The sequence below is a fragment of the Pleurodeles waltl genome, chromosome 1_1 (assembly GCF_031143425.1).
Source record: "Pleurodeles waltl isolate 20211129_DDA chromosome 1_1, aPleWal1.hap1.20221129, whole genome shotgun sequence".
NCBI classification, from domain to species: domain Eukaryota; kingdom Metazoa; phylum Chordata; class Amphibia; order Caudata; family Salamandridae; genus Pleurodeles; species Pleurodeles waltl.
This window is the reverse complement of record NC_090436.1, coordinates 176,475,715-176,492,729: the sequence shown is the minus strand read 5'-3', so window position 1 is coordinate 176,492,729 and position 17,015 is coordinate 176,475,715. Positions and strand designations below refer to the sequence as shown.

General features: G+C 42.4%; 1 protein-coding gene across 1 annotated transcript in view; it reads left to right on the top strand.

Annotated features, from left to right (window-relative positions):
* NARS1 (asparaginyl-tRNA synthetase 1) overlaps positions 1 to 17,015 on the top strand; it is a 191,492-nt gene that overhangs the window by 107,946 nt on the left and 66,531 nt on the right. The window contains exons 10-11 of the mRNA XM_069220041.1: positions 4,599 to 4,798; positions 8,867 to 9,002. Coding sequence (XP_069076142.1) covers positions 4,599 to 4,798; positions 8,867 to 9,002 — 336 coding nt within the window. The remainder of the gene's footprint in view (positions 1 to 4,598; positions 4,799 to 8,866; positions 9,003 to 17,015) is intronic.

The following is a 17,015-nucleotide window of genomic DNA, read 5'->3' as shown; positions in this document are numbered from 1 at the left end:
TCTTCCTCTGCCTCTTCCAGATTTTTCAGGAGGTTTAGTGGATTTGGGCGTGGCTCTTCCTCCTCTTCCTTTCGGGGGAGGTTCCAGCAAGCCGCCTCTTCTCACCCCTATAGATCATTTAGAGGGAGAGGTAGGGCCCGCACCAGAGGAGCCTCTCAACAGCACTCTGCCTCTTCCTCGTCCTCTGGAGGGGTGCAGCAGGGAAAGCAGCCTTAGGCTTCCACCATTTCCCACTCACTCCTCTCCTGTAGGGGGAAGATTACAGCATTTTCTCCACAAGTGGGAGACTATTACAACGGACACTTGAGTTATCAGTATTGTGGAGAAAGGCTACACCCTTCCCTTTCGGGAGTTTCCGCCCCCCCTCCCGCCCCGCCCATCTTATTGTTCAGAAGAACACCTCCTGTTGCTAGAACAGGAGGTTCAAGTCCTCCTTTCAAAGGGCGCAGTGGAGTTGGTTCCAGAGCAGGAAAGGGGTCAAGGTTGTTACTCAAGGTACTTCCTGATTCCCAAGAAAGATGGTCGGTTGAGACCGATCTTGGATCTGAGGATCTTGAATTGGTTCCTCAATCAGGAAAAGTTCAAGATGCTGACCCTAGCACAGGTGCTTTTGGCGTTGAACAAAGAAGATTGGATGGTGTCTGTCGACTTGCAGGATGCTTATTTTCATATCCCGATACTCAAGTCGCACAGGAAGTATCTCCGGTTTGTGGTAGGGTCGCAGCACTATCAGTTTGCGGTCCTCCCGTTTGGTCTTACTTCAGCACCTCGAGTCTTCACGAAGGTGATGTCAGTGGTTGCGGCAGAGCTCAGAAGGAAGGGGATAGCAGTATTCCCTTACTTGGATGACTGGTTGATCAAAGCCAAGTCCCCGGAGCTTGTGTCGTATCATCTGCAGTCAACAACCCAGTTGTTGTTCGACCTGGGCTTTTCGGTGAACGTGCCCAAATCTCACCTGGAGCCCTCTCAGCGCCTCCTGTTCATAGGGGCAGTACTGTATACAACATTGAATCGAGCCTTTCCTCCGCCTCAGCGGGTTCAAGATATTCAGGAATTGGTTCCAATGTTTCGAAATGGAGCGGTAGTTCCTGTCCTCAAGGTCCTTCGTCTGCTCGGTCTGTTTGCCTCCTGCATACTGCTGGTCACGCATGCTCGCTGGCACATGAGGGCTCTTCAGTGGTGCCTCCGAAGGCAGTGGTCTCAACACAAGGGAGATCTAGAAGGTGCGGTCAAGATCTCCAGAGATGCTGCTGTGGACTTGAAGTGGTGGATTGCGAGCAACAATCTTTCACAAGGAAAGCCGTTTGCGCAGTCGCCACCAGTGGCCACGGTCATAACGGATGCTTCCACTCTAGGGTGGGGAGCTCATCTGGGGGATCTGGAGATCAAAGGACTTTGGTCTCCAGAGGAACAGAGGTTTCATATCAATCTGTTAGAGTTACGGGCTGTACGTCTGGCTCTCAAGGCCTTCCTCCCTTCCCTTCGTGGTCAGTCGGTACAGGTCCTGACGGACAATACTACCACGATGTGGTACATAAACAAACAGGGAGGAGTAGGGTCGTACCTTCTCTGCAGAGAAGCTCTTCGACTATGGTCCTGGGCAAAGGACCATCAGATTTGCTTGGTAGCAAATCATCTGGCCGGGGTCTTGAATGTACGTGCGGACAGTCTCAGTCGCCAATTCTCGGCCGACCACGAGTGGCGTCTCCATCCAGATCAAGTCCGTTTAATCTTCCAGATGTGGGGGTTTCCTCGGATAGATCTGTTTGCCACTCGGGAGAACGCGCATTGTCCGTTATTCTGCAGCCTCCAGTATCCGGTGCAGGGAGCATTGGGGGACGCGTTTCTGATAACCTGGTGCGACCAGTTGCTTTACGCGTTTCCCCCCCATACCCTTGATTCCTCGAGTGTTGAGGAAGATTCGCCAAGACCGGGCTCAAGTCATCTTAATAGCTCCGGATTGGCCAAGGAGGGTGTGGTACTCCGACCTTCTCCAACTCTCGCTGTGCCCTCCGCTCCGTCTCCCTCTCAGGGCAGACCTCCTCTCGCAGTCGCAGGGGCAGGTTTTACACCCCAACCTCCAGAGTCTACACCTACATGCCTGGAGATTGAACGGGGCAACCTGAGTTCCTTCTCTCTCCCGCCTGATGTAGTGGATGTTATATTAGCGGCCAGGCGACACTCCACTAAATCTATCTACGCTAATAGGTGGTCTAAATTTGTTATATGGTGTGGAGAGAGACAGATTGATCCCTTACATGCTCATCTGTCAGATGTTTCGTCTTTTGCTCTGTCTCTAGCGCAGAAAGGTTGTGCAGTGGCTACCATTAAAGGTTATTTGTCTGCCCTGTCAGCCTTCATTTGTCTTCCAGATCAACCATCGTTATTTAAATCCCCTATTGTTCTCAGATTCTTGAAAGGTCTTCTAAATAAATATCCTCCAAAACCATTTGTGATGCCTCAATGGGATTTGTCCTTGGTCCTCACTATCCTTATGGGGTCCCCTTTTGAGCCTATGCATTCTTGCCCATTAAGGTATTTGGTTATTAAAACAGTCTTCCTGGTGGCTATAACATCTGCAAGGAGAGTGAGTGAGTTGCAGGCCTTATCGGTAAAACCCCCTTATACAACTTTTTATGGGGATAAGGTGGTGTTGAGGACCAAGGCTGCTTTCCTCCCGAAGGTTGTTTCACCCTTCCATTTGGCCCAGACAATTACTTTGTCCACGTTCTATCCTCCGCCTCATCCTTCAAAGGAGGAAGAGAGACTACATCGATTGGACCCAAAGAGGGCGTTGAGCTTCTTCATTGATAGAACAAAGGATTTCAGGCTGGAGGATCAGCTGTTTATCGGATACGTGGGCAAGAGGAGAGGAAAGGCAGTCCACAAGAGAACACTCTCCAGGTGGGTTGTTCTTTGCATTAAAATCTGTTACTCTTTGGCAAAGAAGGATCCTCCTGATGGCATTAGAGCTCATTCCACCAGAGCTAAGTCGGCCACTACGGCCTTGGCCAGAGGTGTTCCTGTGGTCGACATCTGCAAGGCCGCAACTTGGTCGTCCCTTCACACTTTTGCGAAACATTACTGTTTGGACTCTGAGGTCAGAAGGGACGGCCATTTTGCACGGTCAGTGCTGCAGGATTTCTTGGTTTGACCATACAGGCACCCTCCACCGGGAGTGGTACTGCTTTGGGACTCTATTCATTAGGTGAGGAATCCACAGGTAGTTGTATCCATCAGAAGAACGAGTTACTTACCTTCGGTAACGACTTTTCTGGTGGATACATTAGCTACCTGTGGATTCCTCACGGTCCCACCCGCCTCCCCGTTGCCTTTCTGGTCTTACCAAGTAATCCTTGAGTGCGCTCCTCTTGGTATTCAAGGTTGCAATAGATGTTGTATATATGGATACTTGTGTATATTTATATGTATATATATATGTATTTATCTTTGTGTATATACATGATTTGCATATTTTTGTTGGTTTTAAAAAAAAAAAAAAGAGAGAGAGTTATAATAAATTTACAGCCATTTTATTGCAATGTTGTGTATTTTACAATGTTATGGGATGTTGCCTTGCTCTTTCATTGCATTGGGTTGTTGTTCTCATGCACGTAAAAAATGTTGGTACTGACGTCGGCACGTTGTCGAGGACCTCTTATTGTCTGTATGACATCAGACGGCGTCGCGTGGGCTAGAGTGACATCCTCGTCGACGTGCAGAGACTAGGAAGAAGATTTCCGTCGAATGCTGGCGCCATGGGAGTATTCATTAGGTGAGGAATCCACAGGTAGCTAATGTATCCACCAGAAAAGTCGTTACCGAAGGTAAGTAACTCGTTCTTTAGTTCTTTTTATAGCTTAAACATATGGCATTTATTTCCGTAAATTAATTACACCTATGTGCTTCATAAGAGTGTTACTACATGTTTATTCAGTTTCCTCAGTGCCCTCATTTTTTTTTTATGTCTACCTAGTATTTCTTTCAAATGTTAATCTGTTTGGATAAAAGAACCACACAAGCTTGCAGAATGTTCTAGAAAGCTGATCTGATGCACCTTGTTTACCAACATGGTATGCTTGGGAAACCATAGTGTATTGTTTCTCAGAGCACAAGTAGCTCCAATGCTTCGTATACTCACAACTAGTATATTGTCTGTGATATGGTTAGAAAAAACTCTTACTGTGTGAGTCATGTAGGGTAGAGACTTATTCATTTCAGACTTTTGTCTTTTGATTTCCTTTTCAATATAATCATATTCCTCTTCAGACTTTATATATAAGTCTAAGACAATGTCTTTTGCTTTGTAAACATGGCATCTATGGTACATTGCTATTACCTAGAACTACTTTTTTACTTCTCTTCACTACCTCCAGGGGCGGGTAACCATTGTCTGTGTTTTATTATTAAATGTGACTTGCATGCGATTCCTCTCCTTGCTTGTTATCTTAGATCTTATTTATTGAGTGTCATGTTTGTCCCCATTTAGTAAAGACATTAGTACAATAAATGTGTGTAAATTTGCCGGTCTTCTTTATATTGTAAACCTAGGGCTAAGACAAAATGTGTTTAGTCAAAAATACATTTTTTTTTCTTAGGTCACCCCACCAACAATGGTACAGACACAAGTTGAGGGAGGCTCAACATTGTTCAAACTTGATTATTTTGGTGAGGAAGCTTTCTTGACTCAGTCGTCGCAGCTGTATTTGGAAACCTGTATTCCTGCGGTGGGAGATTGTTTCTGCATTGCCCAGTCCTACAGGGCCGAACAGTCCAGAACACGCAGACATCTTGCAGAGTAAGGAACAATTTAATTATACATTTTCAACCAGTTTCCATTTGTACCTGCATCTGCAGAGCCTCCCCTGTATAAAGTGACTGAAGTTGTCAATGTAAAGTCCCAAATCCTAATGTACTAAACAAACGCTGACATTTAGAAACAGTTGCAAAGTTGCAGTGTGAATATTATACTTCTTTTTCTATTTCATAGGACTCGCAAGAACCTGTACCAATGCTTTGTGTCTGCTCATGTGGGTAGAAATCATTGCATGGTTACCAAATGCCATGGATGGAAAGAGGAAGCTTAAATTAGCAGTGGCCCATTGCATGTTCCCCTGAATTCCTTTTTAGTGTGTGCCTATATTTTTGGCACTGCTAAAGTGACTGGAGATCCAGAGATTTGTTGTACCTTGTAGGCTTCTATGTATGCATTCACAGATGTTTGCAAAGAGTCACAGATAAAAGTCTATGTTATTATTAATGATGAAGGATTTCTGCAAATCCTTGGATTGCCCCTTTGTGTTGGATTAGTTCAAGTAGCTCATTACAAAGATCAAGCCATGCCATGTTCACATGTATGATTCAATGTAGCCATATAGAACATCTGACCATTGGCTACAGAACATGGTTTGGAGCATCTGTGGAGTAATGTGCTTTCTGGTAAGATGACTTGGTGAGTTAAGTACTCACTGTTGAGGTCTAAATGTGACCCCCAGGTTAAAAGTCAAATCTCGACTGGTTCAGCACAACCATTATTCAGTCCAAAGCCTGTAAACTGAGTACCATGAAATTGGGTAACGGGAACACCTCTTATTTACAGTGTCATGAAACAAGAGTTTGCTGCTTCTTTGGCCAGTATCCTGAGATGATTCACCCTATTCTTCTGCTGACCCTTTCCTGACCCTAGGGTTGAAGCTTTTGACCTGCAACCCTTGCTTACCAATGGTTTATCACCTCACCTTAGCTTTCCCATGTTCCAGTTCCATGTTTCAGTTTTAGTTAAAGTCTACAGCATTTTCTGCCACAATGAAATATCCCTGTTTGTAGCTTAATTTAATTTGAACGAATCAAAACGCAGAGCTGGACATGATTCTTTCTTCCTAGGTGCAAAATATTCTACATGAACTAGGTTAAGAAATCCAAATGAGGAGTTGCTTTTGTCCTTCACAATGGAATATCAGCTTCTAAAATTAATATCCCTGAAAGACACTCTTTAGAATATCTCACTATGACATATTCAGTGGAAACACGCTCCTCTTCACTGTTTAATTGCCAGCTTGTCGTGAGGACTTTACAGCGTTCCTAGACAAGAGGACTAGCTTCTTCAAGAACAAGCACAGCCTTATCTTCAAGTATGTCAGCATTTGGTAGGGAAAACAGCACAGCTGCAACATCAACAAATCTTGGCCACAGTCTTGTCTTGTCCCAATCCCGTAGCTTTTCAGTCCACAGTTTATGCAACTTTGTAGCATCCTAAACAAATAATGATGTCTTTGTCTTCCAGTTTCCCACCTGTGGTAGGAAGGAACTTCAAGGGAATGTACCTTGACCCAAACCTTTTTTTTTTTTTTTTTTTTTTTAAAGCACCACAGAACTGTAAATTGTCTTCTCTGAGGTAACTGCCAGTGGTTTCTAAACAACCCTCTGAGATCAAAATCCTGTTACCCACTTGAATGCAGACGTTAACAGTTATGCCAGGGCAGCAACTGCATTTCCTTGCAATTGATCTCAGAAACAAGAAGCCCTAAATCATTCCTCAGATTGAGCACCAACAATGGCATCTCAGAGCTTACTCTTCAAAAGGTCATCTGAGCATAGCGTTCTGGACATTGAATCGCCTTATCCAAGACAAAGGCATTTTAGGACTTGAAACATGGAAATTCAGTTCTTAACTGATTTTGTCACACACAGGAGCTGTCCCTTTTTGTGGAATCTTCCTGAGGACCTCAGGGGCCAAAATGATAGTTAGAAAACATACATGTTACACTCACCTCTTTATAACTACTGATTTGACTTTACCCTATCCTTTCCAGTGTCAATGATAATCCATCTGCTGTACACCATTTGATGCACTGCACTGCCAATGACAATGGCCATTTTTTTTTTGTTCCTTCTTTATACCAGCCCCTCGTTTTCTGCAGTTATATTCCGAAGATGACTTGTATCTCTATGGTTTTTTAAATATGAAACAAACTGTCACCCATTAAGGTTAGAGCAGAGATATATGTTATAGAATCTACTAATGAAACATGTCATAAACAAAACCAAATCTGTTTAGGCTATAGTTCTACCCATCGCTGTGGGAATGAGGTGGCTCACAGGTGCCAGGCCAGTCCATATTTATTTTCGATTCAGATTTATTATTTTACCTTACCTATGTAACATTCAAATTTTGCTGGCTGGCTGTATCTACCTGCTACTGGAGGTTGCTCTGAAAGTGAGACCGGTTAAGTGATTGTGTCAGTCGTGGATCCTAATTATTTTTACAACCCAGGCCAAATTGGATAGTGCCTTAGAGTCTCACTGCACAGCACCACATGGGTGTCCGTTTCTATTCCTTGTTTAGCAGTGCACAAACAGACCTGGTGACTAGAATTGTACAGGTCACTCTAGCTCCTGTCAACACATGCTGCAGCACATGCCTCATGTGCCTGCTATAACATTTGAAATTAGTGGACTATTGGTGCCATCTGCCTGTGAGAGCAGTACACATAAAAGACAAAAGGTACTAGCCATGACATGGATGAACATGGGCTGCAGCCAGAACTCATGTCTGTAGTTCAGTGGCATTCCTTTGCCTGCTACTTTGTGTGGGTTGTTGTCTTTTCTGTTGCTTCTGGATAGCATTCTTTTGTTCTGGTAAACTTTATGGCCTCTGGTGGCATGATGGAGCCAGATAGTGCTTGTTTCATTCTCCTACTGTACTGGCTGGGACAATAAGAAAATAGCCTGATTGCTAATTAATACATATTTATTACTCCAAGTTGAAGGCACCTGCATTGCAGTTCTGCAGCCCTCATGCAATCCACTTGATGCCCCCTTAATGTTTTCTCTGGCTTGGGAAGGTTACAGAATGTGAAAGGGATTGGATGTCCTTATGCAGCTTGGGAATGTTAGGCAAAACTAAAATCTATATATTTTGTTGTGATAGCAAAGTAGTTGCCTGTCTTCAGGGCGAGTCTAACTCTAACAGAGCAAGGATTGCCTACGTCTAATATGATTTATGTTGAACAGTTGACCTTAATCTCACTAACAGTTTCTTGAAGAGACTACCCTTCTCTAAAGGTATCTGCGAATTGAACTCAGTTTTGAATTAACATGCTCCACCTTTAACTAATTTCTCCCAAAAAATCTTCTGTGACGAAGCAATGCCATAGTCAAAATGTATAAAAGAAAATACTTCAGCAAAACCTTTAAAATAAGGAGGTAGAATCCCACTCCCCTAAACTTTCTTAATACTGTTTTTATTGAGGCCATGAACCCTGAAATGAATATTCCTGGCTACAGCCTAAGTTCACGTCTCCATTGATTCTATAATCTCAATGACAAGCAGATTCATTTCACCTCACATGCTCTGATTTATTTCCAAACAGCTCTCTTGAAATGTAGGATATTTGTATAGTCTTGTAGCATTCAGTGCTGTGTAACAGGACTGTGGCGGTTAATCACTTTGTTTAGAATTGACAATGCTGATATTTCTATGTTCATAAGGAATAGAGTGCCATGCAAATCATGCTAAAACTGTTTTTTTAACTTGTTTTCAGGTTGCCATCTATTGCCTCAGGTCAGCCACTTAAGTTCTAGGCTAAACCAATGTAAACTAGAATCGTTTTCCTGTTCTTCATACATAGTGGTTGATTTTTAACAGTTTTTTTCTGTGCTAAGAAGTTTTTTGCCATACAGGTATACTCTAAAAATTATTGAATTGTAGATCTTAATATTTTTTTATAGAACTAACCAGAAGTTAGTCTGACACTGTATAATTCAAAAGTCACAAGGTCCCTAAATGCAGGTGGTCCAATTCAATCTGTTAAAGAGATTACATCTTTCATATTTTGTTTTAACTTTGTTTATTTTCTTTTTACAGATACACACATGTTGAAGCAGAGTGCCCTTTCATAACATATGAAGATTTGCTGTGCCGCTTGGAGGATTTGGTTTGTGATGTTGTAGATCGAGTCCTTAAATCACCGATGGCCAACTACTTGTATGAACTTCATCCGGTAGGCTTTCATGTGCTTTTACTTTGGAAAAATGTAGGGGGCTATTCACAAAGGTAAACTTACACATGAGTAAATATACACATGTAAGTTTACTCTTATTGTGAGTTTGCTCTTACGCTTTTGAGTAACTTAATTAATTTTGGTTATTCACGATTTAAGACTATAAGGGTGTAGTCTTACATGTCTTCACACCTTAAAACAGGGTGGAGCCAAATTTAAAATACATTTTAATGTTAAATATTTTTTAAAGTTTTAATTTAAAAATAAATGATTTAAAAATAAATGGAACTTAATTATTTAAAATACATTTCAGTTAATTCTATAGATATGTTTTTGGATTTTTTATACTTAAAAATTAAATATAAACCTTTTACATTAGCTGAGATATTGTAGTAAACCTTAAACTAATTTAGTATATTTAAGTTAATTAAATATTTCATTAAAATTTAAGGTACTAGTGATATAGTTTTTTTGGTCAACTTTTGAAAATACATTAACTAAATGTCTTTGCATTATTATTTAACAAAATATTTTTTCAGTTTCAATAAACTTTTTTAATTTACCTTACACTTCTTCTTTTTTTAAAACTTTTTATTGAATTTTATATTTGGGGGAAAAACCAAGGGTGACAATCATCATCATAGTCCACTTTATTTGATTTTCTTAAAAGAAACCATCATACAGGAATCAATTAATCACTTCATAAAAATAAAGCAATGAACAGATAAACATTGAGTGGGCTGCAAGACGTTATTACTGTGCAATCAAATGTTTCCTTAACTGCATCACAGACCATAGAAAGCTAGAAATCCTACAGCAAATTGCTAGTGAGGTCAGTTGTTGTAAACACAATAATGTGGGATGACGTTTAAAATTACATTCACGAAGAATAGGTAAAATAAAACATTTGCAAGACAATGCATAAAAAGTGAAAAAAATAATATGTAGAGTGCTTTGATTAGAAAAGCCGTTGCAGTGGCATTTTATCAATACCTCTAACAAGTCGTTAATAACAGGGAAAGTGACTAAGCGATAAAAAATGTCTAGTTTAAAATGTTGGCACAAACCTAAGCTGCTGATTTTGTACAGAAAGAATGCAGCCCTGTCTGACCCCTCTCTCAAGCTCAAAAGTGCCAGTGCTTTCACCCCTAGGGCCAAAGCATACCCTGGCCTTGCAACCCGTGTCTATCACCCCGAGCTCTAGTACAATAACCCACAGTTTGCTATGGAGGACACAGTTGACGGCCCTCAACTTCTCAACAAAAGCTAAAAACAAATGACTCTTCTTCATGGAGGTATATTTGCCAATAAGCAAGTTGAGATTTAACCCCTGCTCAGTATTCCCCCAGACCCCTGTGAAAACCATACTTTAGGTCTGAGAGAATATCTTTATCTTCAGCTCACTCTTCTAGTCGGTTCAGCAGAATTCTCTCAGCAACGTTCACCACGGCATCAAGGAGTGAGATGGGACTGGATTGGAGTTATCCTCTTTCTTAAAGATTGAAACTATCACCTTTAACCAGGTGTGCAAAATAACAGAGCGGCAACAGGCACCTAAAAACCCTGATTAATATTGGGCCCCATAAAGGAACAACAAACTTAAAAAGGTCAATGTGAATGCCGTCCGGTCCAGGGGCTTTACTGCCTTTACCCACTGCTATTGCCATGTTAACTTCATCCAAAGCAAAAACATTAATTACTAAAGTCTGAGGCCAGGCCTTTGCTGTATTTAAGGTCAGACCCCGGAGTCAGCTGTGGAGGGATTGACTAAATCTTAGAAAAATGGGCAAATCATTCTATACCGTTAATAGCTGCCTCCAGTCTAGTGGCACCGTTGTCTTTTAAGAGTGGGCCATTTATGACATGCCAGAAAGCAAAGGTGTCCTTAGACTGACTTTTTTTCAGTGCTAGGTTATACTCGAGTCTACACCTTCTTATTTCTAAAGGACAGTGCAGTGACTTTCAAAGGGCTATCTTAAGGAACTTATAGGCTTTGGAGCAAGTACTGTCAAACCAACCTGGCCTGTTACTATTTGACTGCAGCGGTGCTCTAGTTAATATTTCTTTAATCCCCTGGAAATATTAAGAAATGGGGCATTAATGTCAACATCATTAGCAGACTCGTCCGAGCAGATGTCAAAGGCTTCCCTGTGGGCAGTAACCAATTTTTTAAGAAAGATACCAGAATTCACCATAGACCAACACAGAAATTCCGTTGCAAGAATTATCTGTAATGTGTTCAACATAATTATTCTTCTGGCTGAGCTCAAGTCTAACATCAATGTTCTGGTGATAGTGATCAGTCATAAAGCTGGAATGAGTCATAAAATCGTTTAAAAGAAATTAAAAGTTAAGAGAACAATGAATAAAATCAGTAACACTATTACGACCACTTCATATAAAAATGTGATTAAAAGGAATGTAGGGAGAGCGCAATTCGTTTGTAAAGGGGAGGTCAAACTTTTACATTAAAGCATTCAGTTTTGTCCCACAGTCATAGTTCAAAAAGTGGGTTTATTTGTCATTTATATCCACCATACTACAAACAGATTTAGACGGAAGAGGACATGAATAAATGTTAAAATTGCCTTCCCACAATAAAGATTTTTCCTTCCCTTCAAAGCAGTGTAGTTTTTCCAACTCGTGCTCAATCTGGGAAAGAACAGTATTAGATTCAGATGGAGATGTGATGTTATAAAAATGAACAATAATAAGGATCAAGGTGTGCGGGAGTTCATAAACAATAATTAACTAGTAAGGCGAAGATGTTTCTACTCTGCTCGTGGGACCATAAATTTGAAACAAAGATAGACAAACCACCCCCCACCACCAGGTTTCCTGGCCACGGATGATACAGCTAACTGGTGGGAAAATCTTAAATTCGTTGATATGAATATGTTTGAGGACCCAAGCCTCATGAAGGGTCAAGGAACGGGGCTGGCCACTGTGGTAGCAGAAGGCTAGTCATGAGGTCCTCTATGCTAGGTGTGGAGGAATTAGGGCCCGTGGGTGTGTGGGCAACAGGGAGGTGAGACTTCTCTGGTCGAGGTTGTCAATCAAATTATTGTTCTTTCTTCTTCTTGTTTCTATGCAATATCCTGTAGATAAATCGCTTCATTGACACAGTGGTCATAACGTTTATAAATGTCCGTATACTGATTTTCATACTCTGTAATAGAGCTGAGTCAAATGTGCTTAAATATATTTTCACAACCATTAACCTTGGGATAAAGAAAATAAAAAATAGGGGGAACACACCTGTAACTAATATGGCTACAGCTGCGAATAAAAACGAAGAGCGTTGCCTGGTCAGTGGAGTTAATGACTGATTAGGAGATTGTGGTGGCAGTCTTACCCTATATGTATCAGATGGTTATGTTTGCCCAGTGTTTTGATTTATGTTCCATAGCAAATATTCAATTCATTCATGTTCAATTAAATAAATAAAAAATGAAGTTTAATGAAAAAAAAAGCCCACTTAAAGTAAAGCAAATTGTTTATAAGTGATACATAGATTTACTAGTAATTTAGTTATATTTTGATATAATTTAGTTACATTCTTAAATTTAAAAATGGTTATTAAATATTTTAAAAAAAAATTTAATATTGTATTTTGAGATATATTTTTAATATTACATCTATAGCTATTGTAATTAATTTACCTTAAAAAAAAAAAAAAAAAAAGTAAACAGGAAATAATATTAAGGGGCTCATTATGAGTTTGGCGGTCCCACCCCTGGACCACCAAACTCGCGGGGAGGATGCCACCGCCAACCATCCCCACAGCCATATTACAAGATTTCTGCCAGTCTGACCTGACTGATCGGCGGAAACCTTGAAGTAGAGTGTGGCTATCTCGTAGCACAGAGGGAGTCGTCCAGCACCCTCAGAATGTGCACTGTCTGCTTTGCACACAATGCTCATTCTGATGGGGCTGGGCCTGCACTTGTTCTCTGCCAGCCTTTTCATGGTGGGGAAACCCCTGTGAAAAAGGCTGGCAGCAAACAAGGTTATAATCAGAAGGGCAGCACTGAGTTCAGCGCCGCCATGGTTGATTACAACCAGGGCAGCTGTCACCCCGTCAGGATCATGGATCTTGACGGAGATGGCGGTCTGTCAGGGCGTCCGCCTGCCAAACTTGTAATGTGGCGGTCGGACTGCCAAAGCAGTGAGACCGCCAGCCTAGTGATGAGGCCCTAAGTCACTGCCTCCATTGTTTTTCTAGGGGAGGGTTTTGCAGTATGAGTCATCACCATGTGCTATGCTTGGCTTACTCCAGCACTGAGTTGAAGTACATTTGCTACTGTTTTGGTTGTAGTAACTTTAGATGTGAGGGTTGAGAATAACAACACACTGACAGTTGTGAGTGCACATCCTTCCAAAAACCTCTTTTTAGTCTCTCTTAATTGCTCCTTCCTAACCCCCCAGCCTAGTTTGTAGTAAGTATGCCCCATTTTTCAACCTCTCCTCCGTCCCTCTGACATTTACCTCTTAATAGTAGACCTAAATGTGTGAGGATATTGCCATTGGAAAGATAGGAGAGCAGGTGGTAAAGCTTTACACTCATTGGTTTGTGAGAAGCATTTTGTTGTACTTTAGTAGTACTATCTGAGTACCACTAAAGTACAACACAATGCAGGTTGTGAATAGGCCCTTTACACCATAAAATGGCAGTGAAAGGATAAATGTTCTAATAAGGAATCAGCTGTAGAAAATATAGTGATTCTAAAAGTTTTTTTTTCCTACTGCACATCTTACACATTCTGCTAATGGTATTTTCTTTGTAAATGCTTTTTCCTATTTTTGGATGCAGTTTTTTAAATCTGATAATAGAAGGTCACCATACCTTTTGTACATACTTATTGTCTTGACTACTACTCTGCAAACCAGCATGTCCTGCTTTCTATACTTGAATGTCCCAACAAAAGTCCATATGTGTATCTTTCCATTGTCACTACTACTGGCGTTGAAGTTAACCCCTCTTACTACCTAGACCTAATTGTCAGTTGGACCCTACCTTGAAGTGCCCCACACAATCAACTTTGTTAACCCCATATCATGATGATATCACCTAACCTTTTGGAAGTCTTTGCCCTGAATCGTTGACCAATAACGATAGGCAGCATCTAGAATCTTTTATCCTGACTCGCCAATTTCTCAGTATTTAGTAGGTTTCTCATCACCTCCAATTCCACAATGCCAAGTGACTCAGTAATTGTACTAGCAATGACACAGTTGAATTAATTTGAAGTAATCCTTCTCCCTGCTTGACAGCTAGTGAACGTTGCACTACATTTACTTTTCAGTCACTCACTTAACCAAGTGGGCTGTCTTCCAGATACAGAGCCTGGCTCCTCACTTTGGCTTTCAAAGTAATGTATGCCCTCCTCATCCCCCGTTTCCTTAATCCCTCTCCCATTACTTATTTGCTGCACTTTTGTAATCTTCATCTTATATCTTTACCCAAAACCGTTTCCTCATTCAAGCTTTTACTCTCTCTGACTATATCACAGATGTGCTTAAATGCCCTCTCAGGTAGTCTTACAACCACCTCTGCCCTCCCAATAGTCATGCTGCACTGACAAAAAACTCAATAACTGAGAGACATTTCAAATCTTAAACATACTGGCCCATCTGCACTGCACTGTACCCTTAAAAACTGTACTCATAATGCACGGTCAAGTGTCGTGGTAGCTCTCCCTTCCTAATGTACTGTAAGATCCTTTTCAAATCGTGTATTTGTAAATCACTCCTGTACATTATGTTGTTGTGGTCTATTCCTCAGCACTAAACCTAATTGTCCAAGTAACCCCACTAACTGCATACTTGTTACATAACCTGCTATTGTGAAAGTATTTATGTTCAGGATACTCCTACCTTTTTTCAGATTAAAAACTAAATGAATGCTCTGATAGGGACTTCTAGCTGAAGATTTCTTACCTTAGATTACTCCCCAGGCATCAGACTGGATCTTTGAGCAGTATACCTGCACTCTGGTAGGTGGCGTTATTCTTGCTCTTCGTCAGCCGACACAGAGGCAGACTGGTGTTGTTCGACGCCAGTTCTGGTGCCGACTTGGACCTCGTCGGTGACAGAAATGACATGTGTGGTACTTATATAGGCTCCACCCTGGCATGCTGAAGTTGGTTCTTTCCTTTCCATGCCAGCTAGCGCTGATCCGTCTTTTTTTTTCTTTTCTCTACTTTTTGTCAAGACATTTTTTGTGAGATTTTCTTTCCTGGTATGACAGGATGTCCCCTAAGAAACCAGCTGGTTTCAAACCATGTGGTACCTGGCGGATGTCTGTAACAGACCCACATTTGGTGTGTTTATGGTAGTTGGAGAGGGACCACAACACTTAAGACCTGCTGAAGGAACAATCCCTCAAGCTCCTCGCTCTCCGACGGCGAATGACCCCACGACTCTCGATCCCAGTTGCACGAAAGACCTCATGACAATTTACGGAGCCGCAACCTCCGATGGGCATCACTCAGTCATCCGGTAAGTTGCACAAGAAATCGAGGAAGTTGAAGAGCTCTCCATCTAATTCTTCTGTAGAGGCTCAGGAATGTCAGCACTCCAGGCCTCACGCTTCGGTGGAACAAGTCAGGGTTGCTCCGGGCTTCCTTGACATTCCAAGAGCATCCCCCCTCGCAGCTTAAGCAATTTTATGAGGCCGTACACCTCATATTTGGGTGGCATGTCCCCTCTGGATCTCCTTCGGGGCCCAAAGGCTCAGTACGACCCCCACTGGATCATCATTGGTGGTTTTGCCCTTGGTACTGGTCAAGCCCTATGGATCTCTTGTTGGATTGGGAGCAGAGCCGCTGGTGAAAGCAAAACCTTCCTGGGCACCTTCTCCAGTGCAGACTCCCCCCGCGCCACTGACGCCCTGTGGTGAGGCTGCCTTTCCCGACATCAGCACAGAGTTGGAATAGTTTCATCCGATGCCTGTTCTAGTGCTGGCCAGGATCATGCTCTCAGGATCAGAGCCAGTGCCTTTTGCATTTGACAGGCCCGAGAAGGGAGGCAAATGGGAGGGATCTGAGGACTTATGGATTCCAGCACGCCATAGATGAGAATGAGGACAACTGGTATGAGGAACTGGTAGAGGCCAGATTGTTAGACACCTCACCTGACACTGGCCAGGTCTCTCCTCCTACCATGACTATAACGTAAAGAGCCTCTTTCCCTATGGTGGTGTGTAAGGTGGCTGAGGTCTTGGACCTTCAGCTACCCACTGTGGCAGTCAAGATGAATGTTTTGATGCAGGTGCTTTAACTGGGAGTCGCCCATTCTGGGCCCGTACTCCCATTTAATTGAAGCCCTTATCTACACCCTCCTCGGGGCCTGGTCCAACCCCTGCTCAGCGGCTCCAGTATATTAGAGAATTGCCCACCACCATATCCCTGTTTCTCGAGACCCCAGTTTTCTTACCCAGCACTCCATCCCGGAGAGTTTGATGGTCCAAGCCTTCACCTTTAGGACCAACTCCAGTGCGTTCCGTATCACTTCAACCGATAGGGAACCCAAGAGGCTGGATAACTTTGGGAAGAGAATATTCTTTTCCACCAGCCTTACACAGTGGTCGATAAACACTAAGTGCCTTTTGGGCTTATATTCTTGTACGATATGGGATTAGGTTGCCCATGTGCTGGTTATGGTCTTGGAAGAGGCCTTAGCCATACTCTGCCAAGCTATTGCTGATGGGCTAGACACAGCAAAGTTCACTATACGAAGTGGACTGACCCAGTGGGTTGAGCAGTTTCTTTGTTGGTGACATTGCTTCACCACGCTTGGCTGAGAGCCACTGGTTTTTCAGGGGATCTCCAAGCCTCACTCATGGACATACCTTTTGATGGCTTTCTTCTTTTTGAAGCAAAGTCAGACTCCACGTTGGCGCACTTTAAAGACAGCAGAGCAATGGCCAGGCTTTTGGGCTTGTCCATAGCCCCACATTCTTCCCAGTCCGCTTTCTGCCCTTTTGTGGCCACGGAAGGGGTACCCAACTGC